Source organism: Lagopus leucura, unplaced genomic scaffold (genome assembly GCF_019238085.1).
Source record: "Lagopus leucura isolate 7727_CA_CO unplaced genomic scaffold, USGS_WTPT01 236-5_obj-0_obj, whole genome shotgun sequence".
Lineage (NCBI taxonomy): Eukaryota > Metazoa > Chordata > Aves > Galliformes > Phasianidae > Lagopus > Lagopus leucura.
This window is the reverse complement of record NW_024967790.1, coordinates 59,346-73,686: the sequence shown is the minus strand read 5'-3', so window position 1 is coordinate 73,686 and position 14,341 is coordinate 59,346. Positions and strand designations below refer to the sequence as shown.

General features: G+C 54.2%; 2 protein-coding genes across 2 annotated transcripts; one reads left to right on the top strand and one right to left on the bottom strand.

Annotated features, from left to right (window-relative positions):
* Nucleotides 1-1,138: 1,138 nt before the first annotated feature.
* Nucleotides 1,139-10,058, top strand: PRCC (proline rich mitotic checkpoint control factor). Its single transcript, XM_042894065.1, has 7 exons — nucleotides 1,139-1,705; nucleotides 4,413-4,460; nucleotides 4,872-5,456; nucleotides 6,399-6,494; nucleotides 7,381-7,524; nucleotides 7,879-7,944; nucleotides 8,380-10,058. The coding sequence occupies exons 1-7, from the start codon at nucleotides 1,202-1,204 to the stop codon at nucleotides 8,464-8,466; spliced, it is 1,530 nt and encodes a 509-aa protein (XP_042749999.1). The 5' UTR covers nucleotides 1,139-1,201; the 3' UTR covers nucleotides 8,467-10,058.
* Nucleotides 9,983-13,908, bottom strand: SH2D2A (SH2 domain containing 2A). The gene is made up of 7 exons (XM_042894068.1): nucleotides 13,840-13,908; nucleotides 12,887-13,223; nucleotides 12,710-12,799; nucleotides 12,464-12,629; nucleotides 12,089-12,232; nucleotides 11,289-11,765; nucleotides 9,983-11,176 (listed from the first exon to the last, which is right to left on the bottom strand). Exons 2-7 carry the CDS (start codon nucleotides 13,213-13,215, stop codon nucleotides 11,048-11,050), a joined length of 1,335 nt encoding a protein of 444 aa, XP_042750002.1. The 5' UTR covers nucleotides 13,216-13,223; nucleotides 13,840-13,908; the 3' UTR covers nucleotides 9,983-11,047.
* Nucleotides 13,909-14,341: the final 433 nt, after the last annotated feature.

Genomic DNA, 14,341 nt, shown 5'->3' with positions numbered 1-14,341 from the left:
GGGGGGGGGGGGGGGGGGGGGGGGGGCGGCCCCGGCCCGATCTGGGAGCGGCGCGGTACGGCGGCCCCGGCCCCGTGCGGTTGTTTGGGTTTGAATTCAATCGCGCCCTTCCCCCCCCCCCCCCCCAAAACCCCCCCCCCCCCCCCCCCCGCGGCAGCAGCGCGGTGGATGCGCTCGGCGATCGGCCTAGCGCGCGCTGGGTTGCGCATGCGCGGAGGTGAGGCGCTACCACCGGTGGGGGGAGGGAGGGGAGTAGATGGTGGTGGTGCGGTAGAGATGGGAACCCAAATAAATTAAAAAGATTCGGAATGTGTCTCCGTGTCGCTAAATCACCCCATTGGTGGGAACGCACTGGGTTGGCACCGTGGCCAGCCAAGGCAGCGTCATAGAACTGAATGGGATAATAAGGACCGCCACGGCTACCCACAGGCCCCCGTGAGCCGCGCAGGCCCCGCGCGGCGCATGCTGGGAGCTGCAGTCCCGTTCGGCGCTGCGCTGTAAGCCCTGGCAAGGCGGCTGGCGCGGGGCATGCTGGGAGCTGTAGGCCAGCGTTGAGCACGCGGCTCCGCCACCATTTGTGGGCGCTTTGTGGCCGCGCAGAAGCAGTCAGGGCTTGTTCAAGCGGTAGCGCGGAGCGCTCCGTTCGCCAGCTTCTCTCTGTGCACCCTTCCCGCACCTCCCAACCCCATCGCGGTCTCCCTCGGTGCCGCGAATGCTTCTGGGCCTTTCCCCGCCGCCATGTCAGCGTCCTTCTCTCCGCCGCGCGGCGCCTCTCGCGGTGCACGCTGGGAGCGGTGGTCCCCGCGGGCGGCTAGCGGACTACGTTTCCCGTGAGGCTTTGTGGTGAGGCGCGCTGGGAGGTTCGCGGCGGGCGGCGCGCAGGAGCTGCCGGGAGTTGTAGTTTAGCGACCCCGCCGCAACGGTTGAGGGAGGGGGAGCGCGGCCGGCGGCCATTATCTGGGAGCGCGGCGGCAGACGCGGAGCCGACCTGCCGGCTCCCCGAGCCGCCTCCCCAGTCCCCGTTGCCGCCGCCGCTGGGCGGGGTGGGGCTGCCATGGCGGCGTAGCCTCGGCCCACTCCTTTCTTTCCTCCCCGCTGCTCCCGCTGAAAGCGCGGCGGCGGCGCGGCCTAGCCCAGAGGGCGGATCCTCGGCCTCGCGTAGCGGCTGCCGCCCGCCCAGGGCTGCCCTCCGCGGGTGGCCATGTCTCTAGTGGCCTATGCCAGCAGCGAGGAGGACAGCGAGGCGGAGGAGGCCGCGGACGAGGAGGTGGAAGCCCCCAACACTCCGCCTCATGACTCCCCGGTCCCGCAACCCCCGGCCCGTGGGGGGCTCTTTGCCTCCCTTCCTCCCCCCAAAACCTCCGCGCTGCCCCCCCCACCCCCCCAGGGCAGCGGATTCCCCTTATTGCCTCCCCCGCCCTTCCTCATGGGCCCACCGCCCGGTGTGAGGGGCTTCGGCCCCCCTCCGCCCGCCCCGAGCCCGGCCCCCGGCCCTCCCGAGCCATCCGCCGGCAGCGGGGAGCAGCCCCGGCCAGGGGGGCTCCTCCTGCCGCCCCCACGGAACGTTGCCTCGGCCTCCGGCCCGTCCCCGCCCGCCTCGGGCCCCGCCGCTCTGCCCAGCGCTGGGGGGGACCTGGGACTCCCCAAGCCAAAGAAGAGGACGGAGCCGGTGAAGATCGTAGCACCCGAGCTGCACGAGGGAAATGTGAGTATGAGACAAGCTCCGCTGAGAAGGGGGGTCAGCACTTGAGCTCTGCTTTGTGCTCTCCAGGCATCATTAGGTCGTGAAGCATGGTGCTGTGTGCCTGGCGGGGCAGCCAGGCACCACAGCCTGCCTGGTGCCATGGTTGTGGCATCTGGAGAGATCTGTCCAGGTCGCCAGACCTAATCCTAAAGCACTTTGCAGAATTAAACTGAGATAGTAACCATGTTTATAACTGTAATGCACCTGAATCCAGATGATCTGCAGTCTTATTTATTGCTGAAGTCAGTGCATTGCTTTAGAGCTGTATGGCCTTCTTAGGGGCATCCCAAACAAGCCTGAATTTCTCTTCATACTCTCTCTTTGTTTTGACATCAGTAGATCTTCCTGACAATGTATTGTTTGATTGTCTGAAGGCTTCAGGTGTCCACCAGACCTGTAGGTATTCACTTCCATCTCAACTCATGCTTTTTTAGTTGATGTTTGCCCGACGCCTTACGTAGTTCTTGAGCACCAAATCCAGGTAGCTGGCCATAAGCCAAAGCAATCTGTGACTATGTGAAGGAAGATATGGGTCCTCATCCCCCTTCTTGTCTCCCTGTGGACGCTGGTGGCACTCTGGAACCCATTGGTGACCCTGAGTCCTTCGTGTCAAAGGAAATCAGCCTCTGTCTTGGGAGGATTATGGCAGTGCTGGAGCGCAGAGGGAGCTGCTCTCTGTCCCACTCTGAGTGTCGTGATGCTGTGCATGCTCCAGGGAGCTGCACTGCGAAGTTTGGGTCGTTTCCACAGGGACAAGCAGCTTGAGGGAAAGGTTTCATGGTTATGGATTTATCAGCAGTGCCAACGAATAGCAGACTGCCAGCATCGAGGCCTGTGGGAGCTGAGATGAAGTCAGCATATCTCGCTCTGCTGGAGCAGCAGCCTGCAGGGAAGGAAGGGTGAGAAGGACACCGGCTGCCCCCAGACCAACAGCCAGCCTCCTTTGGCAAATCCTGCACAGCTCCTGAAATGCTACGGAAGTGTAGCAGCTAAACGTGTCTCACTGCTGAGCAGCAGAACGTGCTTCTTGTTGGCTTTGTTGGCAGGCAATGTGCTGCTTGCTGTCAGATGCAGGTCCAGGTCCGTTTGAGCTGAGCTTCCCAGCAGGGGAGGTTTGCTTTTTTCAGGGGACGGGAGAAAAAATACGTGGTGACTTAATGTGAACAAGGCCCTGTGGCCTTTTTGCTGCCTATCTCCAATCTTCTGCCTGATCTTAAATGCTTGTATGCTCCACGTGTACCAAGCAGGAGGATGTATGGCAAGCAGCATAGGTACAGACCATTCCCTGCTACCCACTTTTTGCTTACTCATTTCTTTGCAGCACTTCATCATACAAATAATCAGGCTCTTAGCTTCCTTGCTGCCCTTACAATTACTGAAATGAATATGAGGAGATTTTTTTTCCTTTTCCTCCCTGTCCTCCACCTTCTGTGTTCAGCAAACTGGCTTTGAACAGAAGCACCTGCAGGTCATCAGGATGGTGAATGCATGCTGCTGAGAGAGAAGTCCCTGAGACAGAGCTGGTCCTGGTGCTTCCTGGAAGCCCCTTTGCCCGAGGCAGAATCCCCATTTCATCCTTTTCTCTTTACAGTCCTTTCTGTCCCTTTCTTTTTGCACCTGTGGAAATGCTCCTGGGCAGTCTCATCTCTCCTGAATACAGCGGTCTGGTTTTATTGCAACTCTGACTTGCATTTATTTATGTGTGTTCTTTTTTCTTTGTCCTGTTTTATAATTTAGATAGTAAACTGGCAGAAGACCTCGTTTCCTGTAATCTATTTAAAGTGCTCTGCAAAGCAGTAAGATGATAAAGATGTCAGGGGCCTTTTCTGATGGCAGAGATGACCAGACCTTACGCTCAAGTTTTTAATGGATATTTAACAACTCCAAAGTTACTGTGAACAATCTCCTATTAATCTCCACAGTGAATTTTTACACTCTGTGTGGGTTTTGTGCTTCCCCTCTGTTAATGTGGTGCTGTCTGCCTCTTTGAAAGGGAGTGCTGACCTTTTGCTGGGTGGTTTGTGTTCTTTGCCTCGCTGTAGGTTGATTTTCCTGTGACTTCATTGTGAGCCAGCAGCTCAGATACTTTTTAAGTGCTAATTTCTGGCAGGAGCCAAATATGTGGAGTATCTCTGCCCACCCACTTTGCTTTAGAGCAACATGAAGAAGCCACCTTGAAAATTGGGAGTTTTGAATGAGTGAATCCTTTTTTGTCCCATAAGTTGGGTAAATGAACTCAAGCTGGAGATTACTTTTTGACTGCGGATGTGTTGCTCTGGTGAGATGATAAGAGGTAATGCTGACTTGTTTGCAAAGCTTCAGTTTTTACAGTGGAATGCAGCTTATTTTCTCTGCTCAAACCACAGCAGGCTCAGCTGCTGCTAAACACAGTGACAGGTACTGCAGCCCTGCTTGCTGTGAGCAGCTCAGTGATCTCCCGGATCTCTCCTATCTCTTTTTGTCCTGACACTGATGCATCAGCAAGGCTGTGAAAGAGCCTGACGACATCCCACTGTTGCTTTCACTGTGGTTTTTGGCAGGTTGAACCCGGCCCTGCAGTGCTGTGATCCTCTGCTGTTTCAAACTGAATGTTACCAAGTCACCAAGCAGGGGTGGTCACTGTTATTTACTGTCTCGAGTTGTGCTGAGCTCTGTTTTTCTTTCTCAGTCAGATTCAGAGGAAGATGAACCAGCAAAGAAGAAAAATATTTTTCAGGTGAGTCTCTGGCGTATTGAATTAAACAAGTTGCACGGGAAATCAGCATGTGATAGATGTTGGGTTTCTGCAACTGTAAACCCATTCAGCACAAGGCCTTCAGAGTATAAAATTCGTGAGGTGTTGAATCCTTTTTGGGTGAGATTTCCTGCATTTAAATTTTGGCAAAAATACATATTCATGTGAGAAGTAGATGGGTATTTGCAAGTACCAGTTTTTCCTTTATAAGTCCCACCAAGCCTTTTGTGCAAGAAAGTGTTGGAAGTGGCGAGCAATTGTGCTGAGCAATGGGAAACCCATTAATGCCGTTAGAATCGGAGGAGATAATTGGCAGGGAGTCAGGGGAAACTAAATGGTCTCGTTCATTTCTCTTATTTCTATGAACCATTTGCCCCGCATGAAACTCACCAGGGACGTGGCGAGGGCTCTGGCTTGTCCGCTCTGCTTCCTCAACCCAAAAACTTGACGGTGAAAGAGACCAATCGGTTACTTTTGCCCTACGCTTTCTCGAGGAAAGCAGCCGACAACGCCTCCGAGTCGAAGCCTGCAAAGGCCCCGACCTCGTCCTCCAAAACAAAACCTCCGTCTAAGCCGGCCGTAGCCACAACTCCTTCTCCCTCTGCCATCAAAGCTGCTGCGAAGAGCGCTGCCCTCCAGGTAACCAAGCAGATTACGCAGGAGGAGGACGACAGCGACGAAGAGGTCGAGCCAGAGAACTACTTCTCCTTGTCCGACAGGAGCGAGCCCAGCGTTGTCGCTGCTGAGGCGTACATGTACTCAAGCCCGGTGGTGTCGGAGGAGCCGCCACCTGGGACGGAACCGGAGCCGCAGTTCCAAGATGCTGCTGCCAATGCTCCTCTGGAGTTCAAAACCGGCGTGGGCTCCAGTGCCACTCATCACAACTGGCTGCCCAAATCCGGAGAAGACTACGACAGTCAGCCCTATGGCCAGTTCCCTGCTTACGGCGATGCCGGCGGGACTGACGCGTATTATCAGGTGGGTCTGGAACAGGGGAGGCTTTGTGTTGGTTAGGGAAGCAGGCTGTGGCTTGTGAAACTCCAACCTGTGGTCTCTGGAAGGAGGAGCGGAGATCCACAGCATTTCTCCGATGGGAGAAGCGTTGAGGGAACTGGGCTTGTTTAGAGAAGAGAAGGCTCTGGGGAGACCTCATGGTGGCCTTCCAGTACTTGAAGGGAGCGTATGAACAGGAGAGGAATGGCTGTTTATGAGGGTGGATGGTGATAGGACAAGGGGGAATGGTTTTAAAGTGAGACAGGGGAGGTTTAGGTTGGATGTTAGGAGGAAGTCTTTCACTCAGGGTGGTGAAGCACTGAAACAGGTTGCTCAAGGATGTTGTGGATGCCCCATCCCTGCAGGCATTCAAGGCCAGCCTGGATGTGGCTCTGGACAGCCTGGTGTGCTGGTTGGCGACCCTGCACACAGCAGGGGGTTGGAACTGATGATCTTGGAGGTCTTTTGCAACCCAGGCCATTCTATGATTCATTCTGTGATAATACAGCTGGGTTCTTCTGGCACGAGAGCCATAGAAGCTCTTTGTGGGATAAATCTTTAATGGCTGCACTCGTTGTAAAATGCCCCAGCAGAACTGCCCCTGCTCTTGTCAGGGTGCTGAACCATGGAGTGCCAGAGCTGGTATATGAAGCCAGGTTGTTTCTAGCAATTCAACACCGCTGAGTTGCTATTGGGGAAAAAAATGCCCTGCACTCTTCAGTAGTGCCAGGGTAACGAGGTGTAATTAATGACTGCTTCCATCAGCCTTACGTGTGTAATGCACTGTGCTTCTCATAGTCCTGGCTGAGAGACCAGCAGCTCCCAGGGTGAGTTACAGGATTCAATCTCGCATCTCTGGGCTTCTGTTTTCCCCAGGATCCATCTTGCTTTGCTGCAGTGACGAACTGCTTTTCCTTTTGCTCACAGGATTACTACAGCAGTGGGTACTACCAGGAGGTGGAACCAGCGCAGGCACCGCCGCAGGAGATGAGCACCGACTCCTCCTTCCTAGACGATGAAGCGGTTGGCACTTATACTATCTATCCCACTATGGAGTTTGCATTTAAGCTCTGCTAGAACATAGGACCTGCTTGACAGCCTCGGTCCTGAGCCTCCAGCACGACCCAGTGCTCCTTGCCGAGTTGGACCGGATTGTTGTTCCGTGGGGTTTAGTGCTGTGCTGTGGAGACATGCAGTGTCCTTCCAGCAGTGTGTTGGGCTACTGCTCCTGATGGATTTGCTTGCTGTATAAGTAGGTGATGCTTGTTGTTCCCACCTAGCCCAACTTTGTTTTGTTAGCAGTATATATGGCGGGCAAGTTACCTCAGTAGGGCATTCAGATATTTTCTTGGTACAGCCTCTAGCACGGCAGTGCTAGCCCCACATTGTTGAAATGCTCCAGACCTATAGCTCAAAAACCTGTTTAAACCGAAGCAAAAACTGCCTCTCATTGTTGATTTAATCTGAAAAATGCCAGTCTTGTCAGCTGAACAAGGGCTGCAGAAGGTGGCTCGTGTCATGCTGATTTCCTTTGAGGAACCTCTGCTTTTGAGATTTCAGTTATGGAAGGCGGATATGTTAGCAGTTGAACTTGAGGTGTTTTCCTAGCATTTAAAATGAGGAGGCTGAGGGCCTTCTCATAAACAAAAGGTAAATGTTGTTTTTCCCTCTGCATAGGAAAAAAACCAAAAGATTGTAATCTTAATGTTAAGTGGTTTAAGATACCCTGATCTACAGCAAAGCAGAACTATCCTAAAGAAAAAATTCCTCACTGGAAAGATGTATGGTAATGTGCCCTGTCCCATGCTAGAGGAGCAAAGAGGGGGTCACCCTCCAGCTACCTTTAGCTGTTTCAGGTTGTTGGTGTGTGATGTTTGTGTAACTCCAGCTGTTTCTGTCCTTCTTTCAGTTCAAACGGCTGCAAGGCAAGCGAAATCGGGGGAGAGAAGAAATCAATTTTGTGGATATCAAAGGTGATGATCAGCTGAGTGGAGCCCAGCAGTGGTTGACCAAATCCTTAACAGAGGAGAAAACCATGAAATCATTCAGCAAGGTACAGACAGGATGAGAGGAGTGCTGACTGGGGTTTTGGAGACCTGCTCAGTTCCTGTTTCAACCACAGCTGGAGCTGTTCTAGAGGCTCTGTAGTCATTGCTGTAGGGGGAGCAGGGACCCTTGTCTTCTGTGTCGTATAAATAAATATACATAAGAGAGTAGCAGGGCTTCTCACAACACAGTGCAGGTGGTAAAGGCCAGCTAGGATCTGCTACGGCCTGAGGAAATCTGCCCACAACCTTAACGTGAAACAAATGCTCCTTGAGCTGACTTTATGCAGGGGCTTGTCTCGTTTTGCTGTCTGGGTCAGCATCTTTCTGGCTTTAACAGTTTATCTGATCTTGTTTCCTAGAAAAAAGGAGATCAGCCCACAGGACAGCAAAGGAGGAAACACCAGATCACATATCTGATCCATCAGGTGAGTAGCGTGAAAACCAACGCAGATAGAATTGGGGGCGGGGGGAGGTGGCATTGCCCCTTTGGCCCTGAGGATTCAGAGCTCCCAGCTTGGTTTTTGCTCTGCTTCACCCTGCCCCTTGCAGCCAGCTCCAGTGCATGTGTGCTTGTGTTTGGTTATGAGGCTCATTGCTTCCTGTCTAATTCCACGTGGCTGCAGTGTGGTTGGAAAGCAGCTGCTGAGAGTGACCCACAAAAGAAGCTGCATTTCAGCATAAATGAAACGCCTGTGCATCCCAATTAATTCAGGCCTCTGTCAAGATAATTGTGCTAGCTCCTGTAACGAGCCTTCTAGCTGAAGCACGCTGTAATCCCCGTCAGCAGGGGCAGAGGAGGGTAAAATACTGCTGACTCAGTTGAGCAGCAGCTCTGATGCTCATCTTCTCGATTTCTGCAGGCGAAGGAAAGAGAACTGGAACTGAAAAACACGTGGTCTGAAAACAAGCTCAGTCGACGTCAGACTCAAGCCAAATACGGATTCTAACACCCATGTCCCATGTTTTGGCTCTTGTCCCAGGTGACTTACTGTGTCAGACCTCTCCTGGCCTTTGGAGACCAGCTGGGCTGGCGTTGAGTGCTGTCTGCTCGGTGGGTGGGAGGATATTGCACTCACTTCCCAGTCAGGAAAAAGGTTTCTTGTGAACCGTTCCTGAAACTCCACCTGTAATCGTTCCCCTCTCCTTAAACAATAATGTGGAAGGTTCAAATCAGGTCAGTTTTGTACAGCCAGCAACAGTCCCAGGGCAGCTGCAGGAGCTGTGCCTGGTGCAAGGCTGCTGTCCTGTAGGTGCAGGGCCGTGTGTCTGAAGCAGCCTCGTCACTGGAACGTGAGGCAGAGTCTCTCTAAGCTTCCACGTCCCACTTTGCTCCTTCCTCGGACTCAAGAGTGTCATTTTTCATTCTCAAAGACACTTTCAAGAGCGATCCTGTTTGTTGTTTTTCATTCAGTTTGTTTTCAATGAGACAGGATCACGGCTGTTGAATTTTGGCTGAGTAAATCCTGTGCTCCTCTCATACGGACGGTGGATTTTTATGGTTGTTTTTTTTTCGTGTGTGTGCACGTGGCCAAGTTATTGCTTTTGCTCTTGGCTGCACCAGCCTGTCCATGTCAAACCATGCTGAGGGGAAGCTCGTTTTTTTTTTGTTGTTGTTGTTTCAAAGGAGAAGCAAAGTGACAGATCAGAGCTTGGAACAGAAGTGAAAATACTGCAGTGTCGAGTGCAGAAAGCAATGAGGACCTCAGCCAGCACGAGCTGCTGCTGAGAACCTTTAGGTGTAGCTGATGATCGTGTGTACATTGCTTCCCTTTTCCCCTTCTTCCTCCTCCCTCTGATCCAGGGCCAACAGTGCTGTAACAATCTGATCTCCATGCTTATTGAACTGAGTATCCCAGTTTCCTGGGAGCAGGCACAACGAAAGCTGCCTACTGTACATTTATTTTTCAGCTTTTTAGCTCGTTTGTATGAATTTTGTTTCCTATAAAGGCATCAGGTCTGTTTTAGTGTTAACATTACCCTCTGGGCTGGGAAGAGGAGACGGTGTCCCAGCCTTAACTTTTTAAAGAATTAAATTGATTTAAGGTATTAGGTCTAGGTGGTGTGACTGCAAATCGTGCAACCTCACCAGCCCCAACCCGTGCATCTTTAGCCAAGTCTCTGTGACCTCTCTTAGCTCATTGTTCACCACTGTGTGATGCTGAAGGGAGCAGGGAGTTGGTCTGGTTCTTCAACTCGCATTTCCACCACTAAGGGTTGTATTTGTTGTAACTGCAGCTGAAACAGCTAAGAGTGGTTTAGGAAGAAACTCCATGAGGTTGTTTTTCCTCCCATTGCCTGTTTAAAAAAGGAGCCAAGAAAACAAATCCCAATGAAAGAATTTCTTTCTTAGAATATTTAAAAGAAGAAATGTAACTTCTAGTTTAGTTTCCTGGATGTTTTAGTACTTTGCAGAGCCAAGTTTGAGTATCCGAATGACCAAAATAAAGTTACTGTTGAGTAATTTATTCATATCTTATATGTACAGTGAAATCCTCTGACAAGAGATTTGATAAAGGAATAAACTTTTAAATGAACCAAACCACAGCTGTTTGCAGTGTGAGGCACAAGGTGAGGTGGGTTGGGTTCACTGCCCTCTGCTGTGTTTGCAGTTGGGGTCGGGTGTCCTGAATGTGGGGCAGCAGCACCTGGAAGGTTTCTCCCCACTGCAGTTTCGTGGGTCTGAGCTCCTCTGGCTTCATTCTGCCAATCCCTCCCAGGGGCTGAAGGCAGCGTTCAGATCCTCGTGTTTATTTTTGCCTTTTCCATATGTAATTGCTCATTTTTAACACTAGAGGGGACTTAGGAGGATGGCAATCGCTGCTGACTTTTGCTCTGCTTTTAGGCATTTACGAGCAACAACGTGAAGGCTTGTGAAAAACGGAAGCGATTTTCTTAGAGGTAGAAGCATAAAACCTCTGTTCTCCTTTTCGGTCCTCCTTTTGAAGCTCCAACGCGTCCAAATTTGGGTCTCCAGTTGCTCTCACACGCTTTTCCCTTCTGTTGTGGCTGTGTGCACCAGGGCTGATGAGAACCACACTCTGTGTTGCTGCACACTGGGGGCAGAGCAAGGAATTGGGGTTGTGCAGTGGGGCAGTGAAGGCTCGGTGTCACCCTCATCTTCTGTTCTGGGGTTTGGTGCTGCTCTGTGCTCGGTGGCTGAGCAAGCAGGGCAGAGCTCAAGGCATCTGTTGGCAGGACCAGGCTTGTTTGCAGCCAGTGAAATGCTGCATGGATGGCACCAGCCCTGCCCGAAACCCATCTGGTTCTGCTCTAATAGCCTTTTCCTCCACCCTGATTCTATTCATAGCAATCTCTTTCTGCGAAGATAAATTAAATCCGTTCTTCCTCATCCCCTTTGAAACAGGGTTTGGGAAGCAGTGTGAATCCCAACGCAGAGCTGATGGATGCTGCTGGTATGCCTGGGACTGCCTCCAAGGTCCAGGGGTCTCCCTCTGCCCTGCAAGAGCAGAGCAGGCAGACCTTGTGCCAACAAGAGGCTGGGCATTGCCATGGCCCTACCTCTATGCCTTAGGGATGGCCTCTAGAAACCTGCTCGTAAATGTTCTCCAGGGCTGCAGCTTGCTTGGTGCTGCTCATCCTTGGGCTGTAAGCAGGGTCATCAAACTCCAGTGCTGAGTTCATTGGGGCTGGAGGAATCTGCGGGAAGGGAAGCTAGTGAGATGGTGACTTGGTGCCTGGTGAGGGCCGGGCTGGAGAGCTTGGTCCTGCACCAGAGCTTGTGCCTTATGGCAGATGTATGGAAACGCACCTCTGGGGCCGGCCGGGGAGCTGCTCTCTGCGTGGTGCCTGCAATGGGAGTCGCTGGCAGCTGCCTTCTGTGGAAGCCCTGGTTGGAAAGGCTGCGGGACAACCGCCAGTGCAGAAATGTGGTGGGAGCCAGCAGGGATCCAGGGCCTCGTGCTCCCCGGCGGGGTGGCTCTTGTTGCACCGTGGCCACCTCTGCATAGATGTTAGCCTCAGCGCTGGGGCTGGAGCCCAAACCCATGGCATAGAAGGGAATAGGCTCCACAGGCGGGGCCGTGCCCTCGTGGGGCTCTGCGTAGGTGTGGAAGCGCATGAGCTGCTGGTACTTGGCATCAAGCATCTCAACAGGGTTGATTTTGAGGTGCGTCTGTGTGGAGGGGCTGTTGGCTTCTGCTCCTTCGCTGCTGTTGCGGCTGCGTGGTCCCTGGGTGGCTGCTGAGGAGCTGAACTTGGCAGGGAGTGGCAGGGGGATGTTGGAGACCTGGAGAGGGAGGGAATGCTGGGGGCAGTGTGGGGAAGGGGCTGATCCCATTGGACCAGCTGCATCCCCATCCCATCCCATGGACCCGCAGCATCCCTACCCCAGCTGCATCCCCATGGACCACCAGCATCCCTACCCCAGCTGCATCCCCATGGACTGGCTGCATCCCTACCCCAGCTGCATCCCCATGGACTGGCTGCATCCCTACCCCAGCTGCATCCCCATGGACCACCAGCATCCCTACCCCATCAGCTCCCTTCCTTCCTCTTGCATGTGCTATGTCCCGGCTGCCCTGGAAAGCACCTCTATGCCCCAGGCCTTGCCTTTATCTCCTCAGGGCCACTCTCTGCTGCCTGCCCATCTCCTGGCACCCGCTTGGCCATGGTGCTGTTTGCTGGGTGGTTTGCTGGTGCCTTGCGGAATGTGGAGCTGCTATCTGGGGTGCGCATCACTCCGCAGGCCTTGTCCTGCAAAGTGCAAAGGGTGAAAGGAAGGCAGTCACGAGGCCAGGACTGGCCCAGCTGTGATGTTGGGTGATGAAGTGCCAACTCCAGCTGTGATGCTTTGATTTCTCTGGCCTGGATTCCCTGATTTCCCTGGAGAAAGCAGCCCCAGTGAAGCAGGAAAGCTGCTGTTTCTCCCACGTCCTGCTGGGGATAACGAAGCAGCTAATTGCTGCAATGAGAAGGCGTGCTTACCCGTCCCCGTGGCACGGTCAGCAGCTCACCGTAGGGAGGGATGGGAACATGGGCATAGTGCTGCAGCAGCTCGGCCAGCTCGGGGTGGGCACTGTGCTCACCCAGGATCACATAGTGCCCATTGGGCAGCTGGTCCAGCACAAAGTGTCGGCAGCGCTCTCTGCCCCTGCAGGGGAGGACAGAGGGGTTGGTGGTGGAACAGCTTGGGGTTGAACGTGCCCATACCCCTGGGCTGGGATCCCTCACCTGTAGGACAGCACGAAGCCCACTGTGCTCTCACTGAAACGCACCAGGAAGCAGCCCAGCGGCTCATCCTGCAGCATCTGTTCTGTATCCCTGCAGGAATGGATCCCAGGGCATCCCCTCACCTGTGGGAACATCCCGTGGGTGTGCAGGATCACCCTTGGGGAACTCCTTGCTCACCTGCGACTGATGAAGCCGTGGAACCAGGCTGGCAGATTGCCCGTGGCCCCCAGCCGATGCAATTGTGTCTGCTCAAACCACAGTTTGGTGCGTGCCCGCAGAGATGCTGCAACCTCCCTGGGCTGAGAGCAGCCCTGCAGCACGTGGCAGGGAGCAAGGGGCAGCTGGGGCTGGGGGCCCTCCACTGCCCCTTGTCCCCTCCTGCCTCGTGCATCACACTGCTCCACACTCTGGGGCTGCAGCAGGGTCGTGCTGTGTCCTGGCTGGATGCTGCCTGCGTTTCCAGCGATGCGTTTGAAGGTGATGAAGAGGGGTTGCGTGTCATCCATGGAGCCACCTGTCCTCGGGTTGCAGAAAGGAACGGGCTGAGGGTCCCAGCAGCCCCCCATGCTGCCCTATAGTGTACTGCTTCTCGCCCTGTTTCTTCCTGGTCACCCTCACGGCGCTGCTGGGAACCCAAAGCTCTGGGAAGAACCAACCCTGTGTGTGTCAGCGGCTCTGTATGCATGCAGGGCTCATCTGAGTCCCACCAACACTCGGCCAAACAAAGTTAATCCTGAGCAGATGCTCGAGGGGGTGGAAACGGCCACGCTGTGTCACCAGCTCTGAGTCACTGGGACTGGACCGAGCCTGTCCAAACAGGGGTCCTGGAAGGCCGAGAGCACCAGACTGGGACCTTAACACAGCACTGAGAGGACCTGGGAGCTGTGTGCACCCAGAATGGTCCCCCATCCAAAGAGGCACTAAAAGGAGCAGCAAAGGCCCACCAAAACCGCAGCAAGGAGCTGAGCACCGAGTCCTGCTCCCCATGCACCTTTGTCCTCCATTGCCATCCATTGTGGCAACAACCCCTCTGTGCCCGTTTCAGTCCTTGCTTCCCAACTTTTTGCTCCCACCTCAACACACGGACCCCCGGGACACCCCCCCAGCCCACTCCCAGCCCTCACCCCTACCTCCACCAGGACCCGGGGGCTGTGGGGTGGGCAACGCTGATGCTGCACTGAGCACGGTGATGGGCAGGAAGCGGCGAGCTGCACGCCGGGGCCACGTCACGGAACAACGGCGGGGGCTGCGGGTGGCACCGTGGGAGCACCTCTTCGCCCTCTTTCCCTTCACCCTCAGCGTGTTCAGCTGCTGATGGCTGTACAGCCACGTAAGTGTTACCTGGGTGCATGGGGTGCACCTGGTGCTTGCTGTGCCAACAAGGTGTGTTGCAGTGAGGGGTGCAGGGCTGGCTGGGTTCCCTTCTTCCTGCACCCGCAAAACCTCTTTGTCCCATCTGCAGCCCTGTTTCTTGCACAGAGCCTCACCTGTAGCTGTGCTGGAGCCAGGTTGCAGCCCTGCACTGGAGCTTTGCACACCTGCGGGTGGGGACAGAGCACCCCCAGCCCCACGGCGTGGTGCCCCCCGGCTCTCTCCACCTTAAAAAACCTGTTCCTCCTCCCTGCCCTCACA